The sequence below is a fragment of the Anas acuta genome, chromosome 22, assembly GCF_963932015.1.
Source record: "Anas acuta chromosome 22, bAnaAcu1.1, whole genome shotgun sequence".
NCBI lineage: Eukaryota > Metazoa > Chordata > Aves > Anseriformes > Anatidae > Anas > Anas acuta.
The window spans coordinates 1,438,976-1,454,151 of NC_089000.1; the positions used below are offsets into that span (position 1 = coordinate 1,438,976).

General features: G+C 55.2%; 2 protein-coding genes across 2 annotated transcripts in view; both read left to right on the forward strand.

Annotated features, from left to right (window-relative positions):
• Positions 1 to 5,541, forward strand: part of IGSF21 (immunoglobin superfamily member 21) — a 36,960-nt gene extending 31,419 nt beyond the window's left edge. Inside the window, exons 4-10 of the mRNA XM_068658673.1 lie at positions 2,044 to 2,162; positions 2,710 to 2,825; positions 3,044 to 3,494; positions 4,609 to 4,694; positions 4,857 to 5,049; positions 5,138 to 5,176; positions 5,298 to 5,541. Of these exons, the coding sequence (XP_068514774.1) occupies positions 2,044 to 2,162; positions 2,710 to 2,825; positions 3,044 to 3,494; positions 4,609 to 4,694; positions 4,857 to 5,049; positions 5,138 to 5,176; positions 5,298 to 5,371 (1,078 nt within the window). The 3' untranslated portion in view covers positions 5,372 to 5,541. The remainder of the gene's footprint in view (positions 1 to 2,043; positions 2,163 to 2,709; positions 2,826 to 3,043; positions 3,495 to 4,608; positions 4,695 to 4,856; positions 5,050 to 5,137; positions 5,177 to 5,297) is intronic.
• Positions 5,542 to 5,690: 149 nt separating this feature from the next.
• Positions 5,691 to 13,291, forward strand: KLHDC7A (kelch domain containing 7A). The gene has a single exon (XM_068658672.1). It carries the CDS (start codon positions 10,297 to 10,299, stop codon positions 12,619 to 12,621), a length of 2,325 nt encoding a protein of 774 aa, XP_068514773.1. The 5' UTR covers positions 5,691 to 10,296; the 3' UTR covers positions 12,622 to 13,291.
• Positions 13,292 to 15,176: the final 1,885 nt, after the last annotated feature.

A 15,176-nucleotide genomic window follows, 5' to 3' on the forward strand; every position in this document is an offset into this window, starting at 1 on the left:
AAAACACACGGAGCAAGACCCCGACCATGTGCATCCCATGAGCTGTCCCATGGGGGTGAGGATGTGCTGAAGTCACCTGCTTCTGGCCACATTGCACCTAACAGCCTGCTGTCTTTTTGGCTCAGAAACCTCCTTTTTTTTTTTTTTTTTTCCCTCTCTCTCTCTCTCTCCACATATTGTAGAACTAATAGAATTTGTGAGCAGAAAATTTTGCTGCCCTAGGACCGAGCACTTAAAAGCATCGGTAATTGTTGGTGCAGCGCTTGCGAATTGTCCGAATTACCATGCAGCCCAGGATGTTTGCACTGAAAGTATTTGCACTTGGTTGCTTTTTTCAGAGGAAAACAGCAACATGCCTCGTGCCCGGGGGGAAAGGAGCTGTTCCTCAGAGGGTATGAAAAGAGCCCATTTTCTGAATCATTGGCTTGATGCTTTTCGGGAGGGTCAATCCCTGCCTCTTTCTGCTTTAGTGGCTGCTTCAGCAGCCTGTGAAGTTGATTTTTGAGTGTGTTTAGTGGCATTTCAGTGGTTTTTGGTAGCCTCCATATGACTCCCTCTGCAGAGAGGTTGGTACCACGCAGGGGTGAGAGCTGGGGGGGATTTGCAGGGCCTTATTGGAAGTTAAGAGGAAATCTCCCTGGGGGATAAACAAGCCTCCTATTTGGGGTCTCCCTGCTGATGGAGAAAGCAGGGACTCAGTGACGTTTCCCAGGAGCAAACAGCAAAAAAGGCATATGCAAAAACCCAAAAAAATCAGTTCAGGATTGAGAGAGGACACGTGTCTTAAGGCTGTGGCTCTGCCACCAGTGTGGCATCCCTGCTTACCTACCAGCAGGCATCTGCACAGCTTCCCAGCCTGGCTGCACGATGCAATGGGGCAGCCCTGGAGCTTTGTAGGGCTGGAGCCCTTCTCTCTTGGACCACAGCTGCAGAAACCTCAGCATGGCCCAATCAGGACCGTTTTACACCCAAATCCCCTTGCAACCTTGGAGGGCTCATCCACTGCAGCGAGAAGCAGACAGTGATGGGGCAGCCCAGCTGCAGCCTCTCCATCTCAGCAGAGCCCAAAATCACCCCGACCACTTCTCCCTTTCCTCTTCCCCGCTAACAAAGCGCGCGTGCGTGGGTAATTAGAGGCTGCAACAGATGGCGGAGGCTTAGTTGAGAGCGACGCGTCCATTAAAAGGCGCTGCCAAGCGACTGCTCGCGTCGGCGGGGCTTGTTTGCGCTAGCAGGGCTTTCGCACGGCGAGGAGGTGTGGGAAGCCAGCCAGGGGCTTTCAGCAAGGAGCCACCGAATTTTGCTTGCCGCCGTGTTTCCCCCTTAGCTGGGGAAGCCCTGCAAGGTGCACACCTGAGTGCTGCGGGAAATCCTTTTTTAGGGATAGAAAATATTTTTTTTTTTCCTTTTTTTTTTTTGGAAAGCTGGGGGCAGCCAGATGATGTTTTGGCATGGCTATGGCTCTGGGAGGATGCTTGGTGGCTACATCCTAATTTCCGTGGCTGGGCAGCTCCTTTGCAGCCGGCTGGAGCATTTCCACCTCAACTGCATTCCCACATCCCTTCCTCTCCTGTGTTTTTTTTAAAATACGTATAAAAATCTAGATACCTTATAGATCAAAGCATGCCCTGCACAGGAACACGTTTGCTCAGAGTTTGTGCTTTTGATACTTTTTATTCGCCGCTCTTTTCTACAGCTGGAAGGGGGGTCCGTAGGATCCGAGCCTTTAACGTCGGCGTTTCGCGGGCGTTTAATGTCCGCAGTTCGCAGGTTTTTGCTCTCAGCGGTGCCTTTACCTCCTGTGTGCTTCTCCTTTCACGAATGCCATTACTTACCCTCCTGAGGAGCTGTCAGTGCCGGTAAACTCCAGCTGCTAAACCGCATTACACAGCTCACTCCTGAAGCCTTTGCAGTTATTAATAGTTTATTGATCCGCGGCTCATTGCTGCTGAAAAGCAACACCGTTAGCGGGATGCTCCCTCCTGCCGTGGACGGGGTCAGCCAGGGTGGAGGCTGGCAGTGAGTCCCCTCTCTCCTCCCCAGCCTGCCCGAGGTTCGCATTTCGGACAACGGCCCCTACGAGTGTCACGTGGGGATTTATGACCGAGCCACGCGGGAGAAAGTGGTCCTGGCATCTGGTAACATATTCCTCAACGTGATGGGTGAGTGCAGCTCTGCTGCTGCTGCGAGGGTGGTGGGGATGTGATGATGGTGGCGAGGATCATAGAAACACAGAATCATTAAGGTTGGAAGCGACCTCCAAGATCATCTGGTCCAACCATCCCCCTACCACCGTATCACCCACTAAACCATGTCCCTAAACACCACATCCAACCTTTCCTTGAACACCCCCAGAAACGGTGACTCCACCACCTCCCTGGGCAGCCCATTCCATGATGATGCTGTGATGGTGATGACAGTGTGGTGGTGATGACGATGTGATGGTGGTGATGATAAGTGATGATGATGATGATAAGTGGTGGGCGAGTGAGCACCCAGCTGCCAGGTGAGGATGGAGGGGAACCATTGCAGGGTCTATTCATTGCTCCTGAAACCATCACCGAGGCGTTTTAGTGATGGAGCAAGGGGCGACCTCCAGCTGACAGCTTCCCAATTTACAACCCCAGGGATTTTCAGGGGGCCGGGGGGTGATGTTGGGGCTGGGGGGGGGCAGTGTGCTCACGCCCCAGCTCTTCATCCCTGACGCAGCTCCACCGACGTCCATCTCGGTGATCGCCGCCGACACGCCAGCGCCCTTCAGCCGCTACCAGGCGCAGAACTTCACCTTGGTGTGCGTGGTGTCCGGTGGCAAGCCCGCCCCGCTGGTGAGCCCATCATCTTTATTTTATATATATATCTTTTACTTATATATATATATAACAGATGTAATAGATCTGGAGGCAAAGCAGGGCACCTACCCGCCTGTTAGCCCCGTTGCATCCTTCTGCAGAGCCCTGGGTTCCAACCCCATGCGCTGCTGCCCAAGGGACAAGGGGCTGGCGGTGTCCCCGTGCGCTCACCGTCCCTTCTGTCCCCTCCTCAGGTGTACTTCAAGCGCGATGGGGAGCCCATCGAGGCCACCCCACTGCCAGAGCCGCCGGCCGCAGCGGGGAGCTGGGCACCACGCAACCTCCTGCATCGTGACCTGGATGACACCAAGGTGCCCAAATCGCTGGCAGCGGCCGACGGGGATGCGGGGGGTGGGCGGCCCCCCAACACCGCCGAGCCCCCCCGGGGGCTGGCGGCCGAGCGGGGTCCCGCCACTGAAGCCATCCCCGAAACCGTGGTGAGCCGGGAGTTCCCGCGCTGGGTGCACGTGGCAGAGCCCATCTATTATTTCCGCCACACTCACGCGCCCGTGAGCGACGGCACGGTGGAGGCGCGGGCCACCCTCACCTGGACCCTCAACCCCCAAATCGACAACGAGGCGCTCTTCAGCTGCGAGGTGAAGCACCCGGCGCTCTCCATGCCCATGCAGTCGGAGGTGACGCTCGGTAAGGGCAGTGGCTGTGTTTGGAGGGGTCTCTTGTTTTTTTTTTGGGGGGGGCGGGCAGGGTGATTTATTGCAATTTTGCTTTTTTTCCCCTTTATTTTTAATTTTTTTTTTTCATTTACAGCCTTTTTTTTTGCATTGGGCATTTTTGCTTTTTGTATTTATTGCTTTTCTCCACTTAGTCAGTTTTACATTTCTTGCATTTTATATTTTTGTGTTTTTTTGACTTTTTGCTTTTTTTCACATTTCTTGCTTGCTAACTGGGAGCCCTCCCACCACCTCCTCACCTTCATTAAGGACCCCAGACTGCATGTAACCATTCAGAAATAGATTAAAACTCCTGCACTGGGCATCATCCTGCCCTGCACACAAGTCCAGGACTGGCTTCAGCCCCTGCAGCTCCAGTACCTGAATGGCAAAGCTCACCCCACACTGGTCGGGATCAGTTCCTCACCCCTTAAGATGCCTCCAGCCTGTGCATCCCATCACCTCCATCAACGCATAGGTTTTGGGACTGACACAGCAGGTCTCCCATTAACCCCGTCATCATATATAAATAGTATGGTAAATATATATGTATGTGTATATCCCTAATATGAGCTGGGCACCCAAAAAAAAGGCAATACGGAGGTGATGCTGTGCAATACAGAGGGTGGGGACTGGTGGACTGGTCTCTGCCCAACACCGAAGTCATCAAGGTGAGCCCTGGCTTTAGGCACAGGTACAGCCATGAGCCCCTTCCCCAGCCCCAAGGCTGGCATGGGGAGAGGAGGGGGTTCCCCTTTTTGTAGGGCTGTGCTTGGCATTTCATGCCCTTGGAGCTTTGTGCCTGTATCCCCAAAACTGCCTCATCCTGGGGACACTTCCCTGAGGTGCCCACCTCCATGCCCCTTGCATCAAACCAGCCCACCCCTGTTTTGGCTGGGAAGTGCATCCTTGGCCCCATCAATGCAGCCATCTATCAAGCCTGCTGGCCCGGTCATTTGGCCAGCCTGCAGTCTGTCCATCCAGCATCCAGCCTTCAGCCTCCTCACACCCCCTGCCATTCAGCAAACCCTCGTTAACCCCAGCCGAGGGCTGATGCCCCTTTTCTCCCTGTCCCTTTTTTGTTGCAGTCGCTCCCAAGGGCCCGAAGATCACCATGACCCCAACGAGAGCCCGCGTTGGAGACACCGTTCGCATCTTGGTGCAGGGCTTCCAGGTCAGTGTCCCCATGCAGTGATGCCGTCCCCCATCCCCGTGGGGTCACGGGGTCCCTGCATCCACAGCAGCGCTTCGAGGGTGCGCTGTGGCCACCAAGCTGGGACAAGGGTGGCCTTGGCTCAAGGGTCACGGTCCCCACGCTGGTGTCCCCTGCGTGCAGAACGAAGTCTTCCCCGAGCCCCTCTTCACGTGGACCCGTGTGGGGAGCCGACTCCTGGACGGCAGCGCCGAACACGCTGGGAAGGAGCTGGTGCTGGAGCGGGTACCGGCCGAGCTCAACGGCTCCATGTACCGCTGCACCGCACAGAACCCCCTGGGCTCCACCGACACCCACACCCGCCTCATCGTCTTCGGTATGGCACCACTGCATCACCCCCTCCCTGCGTGCCCACTCCCCCCCGGTCCCTCCTAACCCACTTCTCTGCTGCTTCTCTCCATTAGAAAACCCAAATATCCCCCGCGGAACAGAGGACTCCAACGGTGAGTGGTGGCCAGAGGAGGGGGAACCCAAAACCAAGAGGTGCTGGCCCCGTCCCGTATTGAAGCCGAATATCGATTTGTGGCTCTGTAAACTCTCCTTCCCTTTTTTCCCCCTGCCTAGGTTCAGTTACCGGCCACCGCAGCTTCAGACTAGTTTTGGCGCTCACCCTAACAGTGATCCTGGAGCTAACGTGAAGCTTCACTCGCCTCTTCCTCCTTCTCTTCCTCTGTACGGCTCCACCCAGCATTTACACCTCTGTCAATCGGTTCTCTCTCTCTCTCTCCTATGTTATTTACAGTCTCGGTCTCTTTCTGTCTGTGTCTTGGCTTTCTCAGACAATTTAATTAAAAGGAAAAAAAAAGAATCTGCCCTGGTAGAAGGCTGCGCTGAATGTTTTGCCTCCTGTGGGTAGAGGCTGGGAACTTGGTGGGCGTCCAGGGACTGCCTGGGGTACCCAGAACCTTACCTTGAGGCACCCAGGACCTCACCTTGGGGTGCCCAGGACCACCTTGGGGCTCCCAGGACCTTTCCTTGGGACTCCCAGGACCTTGCATTGGGGTACCCAGGACCACCTTGGGGTACCCAGGACCACCTTGGGGTACCCAGGGACTGTGCAAGGTCTGATCGGTGGGGGGAACACACAAAGCTTTCTGGTGCAACAAATGCAAAGGCCCAATTTCCCTTGGAAAAGCAGCAGGGAACATCTCTCTCCCACATTTATACCATCCCCAGTGCACAGCCTGGCTGGCAGAAAGGAGGGTCCTGAGCCTACCGCATTACTGACGCACTGAGCTGCTCCAGGTCTCAGCTCCAGGGTGAGTCCCAAAAAGCCAGCCCCGTGCTCCGCACCACCCTCCCAACACCAAACCAGCACCACGCAGGCGTTCGCTGCCCTGCGTTTTCCTCCGGGAACCATTAATCCTAGAGGATTAGCCAGCAGCCATGCAGTGCTTCAGCTTTCCAAAGCCCTGTACTAGTGCTAAGCATTATTACTATTATTACTATTATGATTAATTATTATTAAGCAGATTCACTTCCTACCACTCACTGTTGCCAGCGATTTCCAAACCTCCAAGGAGCTGAATAAACACACAGCGGCTCAGGAGTTTCTTCCGATGCGCAAAATCACCCGGCATTGTAATTTGGGCTGGAAGCGACACAGGGACAGGCTCGCTCCAGAGCCCCCGGCTGGCTGGGATTTAGAAGGATTAGTGACTCCACTTCCATCCTGAAGCAGGGGGATCCGAGCATCCGAATCCTTTTGGGTGAGGAAGGGTGCTGGCTGCCTTGATCCCCAGCCCTCCAAAACAGCTGTCCCACGGCGATACAGGACACAGCCCCAAAGGCTTTTGCTGCTCTAAACATGTCCTCTCCCTAGGTGAGATGGGAGCCTTTATATTTTTGGGAAATCTACGTTATTATTTGCTTTTACTCCTGCACTGTGGACCAGGCAGCGGAGCCCCAGCGGAGCGGATGTTCCTCACCAGGCCGGAGATGCACCAACCCCATTTGTGCTCCAGGGCCCGCATCCAAAAGTGATTAAACACCCATTATGCCTGCTCTCCATGAAAACGGGGATTTACAGACACCCAAACCTCTGTTTAAATGCAAATGTGGCATTTTAGCTTGGAACCATGGACACGATGAGCATTAGGGAGCCATCACACAGCACCATCTCAGGAGTAATGTGACCTCTGGGAAAGGATGAACTGGGGGGCTCGGCATCCCGCATCCCAAATCCACCCCTCCATCTGGGACTCTGTTCTTCCCCTGGTGATGCTGGCACAACTGTGGCAGAATATCTAGCACCATGCAGAAAAGGATGGAGGTTTGGACCCTCTCATCACCGGGACAAGCCCAAGCGATGACCGGGGTACACATGAGCCTCTCATTTGGGGCAGAGGTGCCGCCTGCTTTCCCGATACCCCACCGAGCACAGGAGCAGCTCTCTCTTGGTCCAGACTCAACGACAGATGAGCAAAGGTGATGGACACAGAGTGGTGTCACCCCGCCAGAGAACCCCCCCGTGCCACGTGGACACACAGCCTGGACCCTGCTGTCACCTCCTGCCCCCCCGATCCTTCACCTGCTGCCTTCCTGCGGGGAATTACGGAGACAATCAATTAAATCCCTGTCCCGTCTCACCCTCCTCGCCCCCCACCACACCCCCAGTTCTGTGAGGACCTGGCAGTGAATAATGCAGGAGGCTGCAGGGATATGGAGCTGCTCTGCTTGGTTCATTATTGATGAGAGATGACAGATCCTCCGCTGACAATCTGCCTAAGAGATATGATTAGCCTGTAAAAAATTAATCGCACTTCTTAGGGATGACGCGAGCTGAAAACCCCAAGGAACGGCGTTATCGATGTTCCCTAATTTCAGGGGACTTTGAAAAGGTTTTAGCAAAATTTGGAGGCAGCAATTACATTCAATTAGAATCACAAGTGCCAAGACATCACCGCTGCTCGCAGTGACCGTGTCCCCTGCTCCAGTGCAATCCCTGCACAGTGCTCGGCCTTTCCAAACCCCATAAAAACCTGCTGGCGATCAGAAAAAAAATCCACAGCCTTCCCAACACCCCTCCATGCCCAAGGCTGGGCTTTTGGCAGTGCAGCCCTACATCTCAAGGGTGTGCATCCAACTCTGGGAAGCCCCCAGCCTTTGGGGATATTGGATGGGGACACAAGGGCAGGGATACACGGACTCACCAGGGACTGGAAATACTGGAGGGAGCGGCAGCGGGCTTTGCTTGGTGCTTCCCCTGCCTCCATCCCATCATTACCAGGCCCCGTAACTTGCCTGGGTTCACAGGGCTGCTGACAAACGCATGCATAATTCATAAAACCCCGCACAAGAAGCCCTCTATGCAGAGCTCGGTGCTGATTAAAAACCACGGCAGCAAAAGATGAAAAGCCCCCAGGGACACGGAGCATACAGGTGGCCAGACCCTGCACAGTGCATGCTGCCAATTAGCCGAGCCCCCAGATGTCTGCCCAGCCTCACGCCACACGCCACCCTGACCCCAGCAGCTTTAGATTTTGGGTCCCTGGAGCAATTTGGCACAAGATGGAGTGGGGCCGTTGGGTGTTTTTTGGCAGGTCTTGCTTTGGCCCTGGGCTAGAGCTTGAGGTGCAAGTGGGATGCATCAATGCTAGCACCCGCTCTGCACCAAGGTGTGGCTCTTTATCCAAATATCCTCATTCCCCTGACCTTGTCTTTGCCACCTTTCCCAGCACGAGGTGATACCTTCCCAAATGCACCCCCACCCCAAAAGTGGGTGCCAATGTCTGGGACGCACACAGGGGTCCCCACCAGCCAAGCCAGCACCCAGCACCCCTTCCTGGGATCTGGTCCAGCAGCACCTCTCTGGTTTGCTTCCACCCTCTTCCTATAAATATTGTGCTGTTTGTCATGGGGTCCTGCACTGGCTGCACACAAAGACAGCCCCCAAACCAAAGTCCCGCACAAAGGCAAGCAGTGCTGCAAACCTCTGTCAACTTATGAGTAAAGAAACCCAGGTGCCAGCAAGCATGAGATCCCAGCAGAGCCTGCTTCCCACTTTCTCACGTAAGAGGCTGACACCATTATACCCCGTGCCCACACCTCACATGGGAAGTTGTTTTAGCATCACCAGGGCTCGTTTCTCCAGCAAATCCCATCGGGTCAGGACCAAGCCAGCAGGGAGTGAAGCCCTGCGTACAAGCAGAAGAACGGCAGCAGCCACATTTTGGCTGTTTGGTGGGTTTTGTTTGTTTGTTTGTTTGTTTGTTTGTTTTTGTTTTTTTTTTTTGGGGGGGGGTTGTTTTTTGTTTGTTTGTTTTGCACTCGGAAGAGCTCGTGGTCTCCCCTCCCTCTCATTCCCCAGCTCAGCCTCTGGGCTGCGCAGCCCTCGCAGGGCCTCGTTCCTTTGCACATCTCTCAGCATGCAGAACCGCTCCCCTGGGGGAAAGGAAATTAATTTTTTCCCTTTGAATTCAGCCTGCTCAACAGAGGCTGCTGTAGGATGCCATTCCCAGGACGGCCCCAAGCCCCCTCCTTTTCTCCCCTTCCCTCCACCCCCGCCATGGTACAGGCATGGGCACCTGGGGACGTCAAGCAAGCGTAATTCCCCAAAATCTTCAGAATTCAGATGGAAACTGGTCACATTCCTGATACCTTATCAGGGGGAGAAGGAAGCAGACCTGACGTTGGCTGGCATCCTCCATACCTCAGTTTCCACCACCACCACTGCCATCCCCACGTGCATCGCGAGGAGCCCCAACACGGTGATGTTCATCATCACTTCCAAGTGATGGCTCCCACCTCTCCAATTCCTTCCCCTCCCGATTTTTTTCCCTCATTCCAATGATTTTGTCTGTTTTCCGGGGTTCATCCTCCTTCCCCACCCCCACCCCCCAGCCTGCAGTTTCACTCCTGCCTCCACTGGAGCTTCATTTGCAGGAGTTTCCCCTTCCCAAGGCCACAGCTCCTCTCCCGATGGCTCCGCATTCACCCGCTGCTTCCAGGCTCACCACGCACAGAGCTCGGTGCCTTTAGGGACACTTCCCATCACCCTTCGTTAGCGAGCATGCTGCATGCAAAGCCTGCCAAATTAGTCACTCAGTGGCGCAGAGCAGCTGCTTGGTGTCAGACCAAAGGTCTGCCTGGCACCAGGCTGCCTTCTCCCTCCCTTCCCTGTGCTCAGGTTCCTCCTGGTTTCACCCATCCAGGGGGGTAAGCAGGGAAGAACCTGGACCAAGCAAGGTGTTTTCTCCTTCCAGTGCCTGGCCAGTATTAAATAACAAAAACCAACAGAGCAGGGTGGTGTCCCCGGGTTGCTCAGAGGAGTTACCTTCCCTCCCGTCGCCTTTGTGCTTCCTCAAGCTTCTCTCTGAGCCTCTCTGTTTGCCAGGCTAATAAAGCCAGCTCTGTGTCACCAGCTCCCTGCTGGCTGCGCTCGAGCCCAGCCCAGCCCACCTTACTCAAACATATAAAGCTTACATGCCAGCTCCTGCCAGCCAGCCCGCTCAAAGTCACCTTGCCCCAAACTCCCGGTTGAGCCTGTTCCTGCTCTGCTGGGGGCTCGGCAATCATTAATCGGATTCTCTGCATTCCCCAGCGCCTGCCCTGGTATGGAAAAATGAGCCAGCGGGTAACCGTGCCCTGGCAGTCCGACATGCAGCTGGCCGGCAAGCTGGTCCTCTCCGCCGCCGCACTGCTCCTGCTGACTTTGGCGTACAGGTTTTACAAATCCCGCTCGGCCCCCAGCGGCCCCGGAGGCAGCACCTTGGCAGCCGATGCTTGCGGAGAGACGGAGAGAAGGGAAAACACCGCCCAAGATGGGGAGGTGGTGGCAAGTCTGCGGCGCAGGCAGGTTTTCGGTGGTGGGGCTTGGCAAGGTGGTGGCAATGCCCGAGTGAGTGCCTTGGAGCCGCGGCAAGTGCTGGCCCGAAGAGATCGATGTCTGCCAGTGGGCAAGGAGGAGGAAAGAGGGGAGCCGGGAGGCAGTGGGGACCTGGCCGAAATGCTGAGTGGGGAGGAGGGCAACGGGCATGGACACAGCGTGATCAGCCCATGCACCGGGCTTTCCACCCAGATGGGGGATGGTGGAGGTGCCCAAAGCACCGAGCAGGATTTGGCCATCGGGGGCATGAGCCAGGAAGGGGGCAGGGGGGTGATCCAGACCCACAGTGTCACCTCAGACCTTGGGCTAATGATAACAGCGAGCAACAAGAGGTCGGACACCTCCTACTCTTTCTCCTCACTTGCGAAGATCCAGGTGGAAGAGAACTACATCACCAAGAGGAATGCGAAGGATGGGGCCAGACAGCTGGCCCCTGGCCTCAAAGGCAAAGTGTATGACTACTACATCCAGTCCATCTCCCAGACGGTGTCAAAGAAAAGGTCTCTTCCCTATGCCCCTCTGGGAGAAGCCCTGAGCTGCAACTCAGAGTATGTCAATGAAGAGCTGCAGAACTTGGAGCAGGCCAACAAGGAGCTGCAGAGCTTGGAGAAGGTCAACGAGGAGCTGCAAAGCTTGGAGAAGGTCGCTGAGGAGCTGCAGAGCTTGGAGCACATCAGTGAGGAGCTGCAGAGCCCTGTCACCCCAGAACCTGAGACCAAGAGCCAGCAACCAACCGTGGCAATGCAGGACCCCATCACTTCTCCCATAGTCCCATCACCTGTGGGGAGCTTGGAGGTTGCCACCAAGCCCCCAGCTCCCACTCGCAGCTTCAGCCGCAAGAACAGCGTCATCCAAATTGCTGAGAACCCCCAGCTCCAGCTTCCCATGGAGGGCTTTGGTGCACCACTGCCAACCAACACACCACCAGCAAGCCCCCGGCTGGAGCTGGTGGCTGGAGCCAACTTCTTCCAAGTGTCACCTCCTGCCCCGGACACCCTCCTGGATCTGGGGAACTGCTACGAGGTCCTCTGCATGGCCAAGGCGGAGAAGCTCAGCCACCTCCAGGAGGCTGCCTACAAGGTCATGAGTGACAACTACCTGCAGGTGCTGAGGACGCCCTCCATCTACGGCCGCCTCAACGCCAGGGAGCGGGAGCTCATCCTCCAGCGGAGGATGAAGGGGAAGATGTGTGTCACCGTGGCAGACATCAGCACGCAGGACCCTGACCTCCACGCCAGCCGGCTCTGCTACTACGATGACGGAGGGGACCGCTGGTACCACCTCTGCCACATGCCACCGGAGGCGGTCTCCCAGGGGTGTGCCATGTGTAGCATGTTCAACTACCTCTTCGTGGTGGCTGGCTGTGAGGGCTCGGGCCGTGCACAGAGACCTTCCAAACGTGTCTTCTGCTACGACCCCTTGACCAACATCTGGAGGGAGATCCGCTCCTTGAACCAAGCGCGGCCGCACTGCAAGCTGGTGGCCCTGGACGGCTGTCTCTATGCCATCGGTGGGGAGTGCCTCTACACAGTGGAGCGATACGACCCCCGCCAGGACCGCTGGACCTTCACCGCCCCCCTGCCCCATGACACCTTCGCCATGGCCCACACGGCCACGGTGTGCGACGGGGAGATCTACGTGACGGGGGGCACCTTGCGCTACGTGCTGCTGCGCTATGCTGCCCGCAGGGACAGCTGGATCGTCAGCCCGGCCGGCGGCAGCAAGGACAGGACAGCGGAGATGGTGAGCACCAAGGGCTTCATCTACCGCTTCGATCTCAACCGCAGCATGGGCATCGGCGTCTACCGCTGCGGTGCCAAGGCCAAGCTGTGGTATGAGTGTGCCACCTACCCCATGCCCTACCCATCCTGCTTCCAGTGCGCTGTGGTCGGCGGCTTGGTCCACTGCATCGGCCGGCGCTTCCATCTCCGGTTCTTGGCCGACCACATCTCACCACGCTTCGGGACCAAGGAGCTGCAGCCCTTCCCCTCGCCCCGTGGCAGCCTCCTCCCTGCTGTCCTGGTGCTGCCACAGGGAGGGATGGAGCAGGTGCAGGTTTGAAGCATCCGTGCTGAGGTCTCGTGCAGCTTGGACCCGATGGGATGGTGAAAGCCAGGCAGCAGAAACCACCAGCAAGCATTTACCTCCCAAGTGCTGTTGATGCTGTTGGACCAACGCTATCAGGGCAACGTCACCCGTAGCCACCACGACAGCATCCTGCCAATCCCTGTAAGTGGGAAGGGAGAAGACAGATTGCACTTAGACACGAGCAAACCCAGCCTTGAGGACACAAGGAAGAGCAAAGCCGGAGCTGGGTGGACTCATTTGTTTGCAGGTATTTAAACACAGGTGTGCTTCCTCAAATACAAACAAACCCGGGCTCACTGCAGGCTGTGTACTGCCCCGTAAGTAGCTGCTTTGCAGGCGCCAGGTGTTTAACATTGACCCGGACACCGAATGCACAGTGGGGGTTTAGGGTGTAAAAGTACAACAGAGAGGTTTGGTCCCCATTGGCATCAAGCTGTCATTGATCCTCACCCCAGGGCAGGAGGCTGGGGACCAAAGCATCCCCAGAAGGTATTTCCTACCCTTGCCTTGTTACCCATTACCTTATCCTCAGCCTGGAATAATGTATAGATAGATATTTACATGCACACCATTTAAATAGACACTGTAGATTTATAGACAGCTGGTCTTAAATAAAATTAAAGCAAACATTTGGTAAAATTAACCACAGGCTACTGTTGTGCATTGTTTAGAACCTAATGGGAACAAAGAGGCCGGTGCATGTTTTACATTGCTAATTACTACACAAGCAACATCTCCAAGGAGGAACCCAAAAGCAAACCAGAGCCCTTGCTGCGAGCAGCCAGTTCAGCATCTGGGCCTCTCATTCCCTTTTCCTGGGGTTTTATCGACCTCACTCCAATTACACCCCAGTGTCCTGCCAAAAGCCCACTTTGGGTAATTGCATTTTATTCCCATAGCTGCTTGAGCCGTTAGAGAAATGGCTCATCATCCGTCACGTTCATCGCTCCGCACCACTGCTGCGTGCTCTCAGGCCCAGACGGACAAAAGCTGCTTCCAGACAGACAAACCGCTCCCATCCCCACATCCTTGATCAAGCACAAACTCCGTAATGCGTGTGAAGCACTTAAAGATGAGGGATGGTGCTGGGCTGGCCCGCGGGGGCTGCTTTTTATGCCCTGCTGCTGATTGCAGCTTAGGTTAATGTTCTTTCAGAGCGCATTTTCTGGGTGCGAACGAGGAAGCATTCTTAATTTGTTTGTTTTTTTCTCCCAAGGATTGTTGCTGCCTCATTGCATTCCCTCCCTTTGCCATCGTGGTAATTAGGGCACAGGACTCGTCACGGTCATTCATGGGTTTTAAGGCCACGTATTCCGGAATAGTTTCAGACCTGGTACCGAAAGCCATTAATCCACAGCTCAAAGTCAACAACCCCACAGAATGCATTTCTTCTTTCCACACAGGCAAATGGCCTCAAAGGGCTTCCCACAATGGTCGGTGGCATCGATGGGGACCTTCTCACCCATGTTAGGAGACCTTGGGAGGAAGCAAAGCCATGCTAATTAACCCTACCTCTGCACTTTTTTTGTTAGCCCACACCATATAGCACAATTTTCTGGTGGTGGAGGGCGATGATGCACCTCTCCCCTAAAATCTGTCATGGTCCTGGGGCCTATGGCACTTTCTCACCTCTGTTACCCTTGGGATCACTTCATATGCCCCATCAATGATGTGCTGGAGCTGCAGTATCCGGCATCCCAGCACCAATCTGCAGGAAGACTTGGTCTGGTAAGTTTGGGGAATGAAAAAACTCCTAATTATTATTACTTAGCTCCTTGATATTTGGTTACCTCCATAGCCCACACTCAGAGCTGCAAGCCCAACACATGCACACGCATGCTGTAATACATTTCTCCTTCTTTCCCAGCAAAACCCAGGTACTGGCCATGTCACCAGAGCATCCTCTTTGCATCCCCATTTTCTGCACCACCATCCCCACTGCATCCCCAAGCCTGGCCTCAACCCCTTGGGCATCCCAGCAGCAGCAGGCTTGGTACTGGGAAGGTTCAGTGGAATGGAGGCAGCAGGAGCTCTTCCAGCTGATGGCTTTTATTTCAGCTCCAAAAAGCTTTGCTGGGACCCTGCCCTTCTCACACGTCTCACCCATGATTTAACTCCTTATTTCCAGGCTGCACAGCCCTGCACAGGTGAGCGTGCACACAGTGAATAAACACAGAACAGCTTTTTCTCATTCCCCAGCATGCCTGTGAGAGATTAATAACTCTGACCGTGGGGGCCAGGCTCTCCCCCCACTGCTGCACTCTCCAATATTAACACAATTCGCCTGGGGAGGCATTTTGGAGATTGAAGGCACCGAGGACGTCCCGTACTGGAGCAGTGCTTGTTCTGCAGGAAGGGCAAAGCTGGCTTTGGGCACAAAGCACGCAGCGATCCTGTGCTTGAGGGCAAAATGAATTTTGGCTGAGGTTAGGGGAAAGCAGCAGTGAAGAAAGGGAGAAAGGACAAATGCAAGGCGATACTCAAACCCAGATGACTTTTTCTTTCATTGCAGCTTGCAACATCAAGAT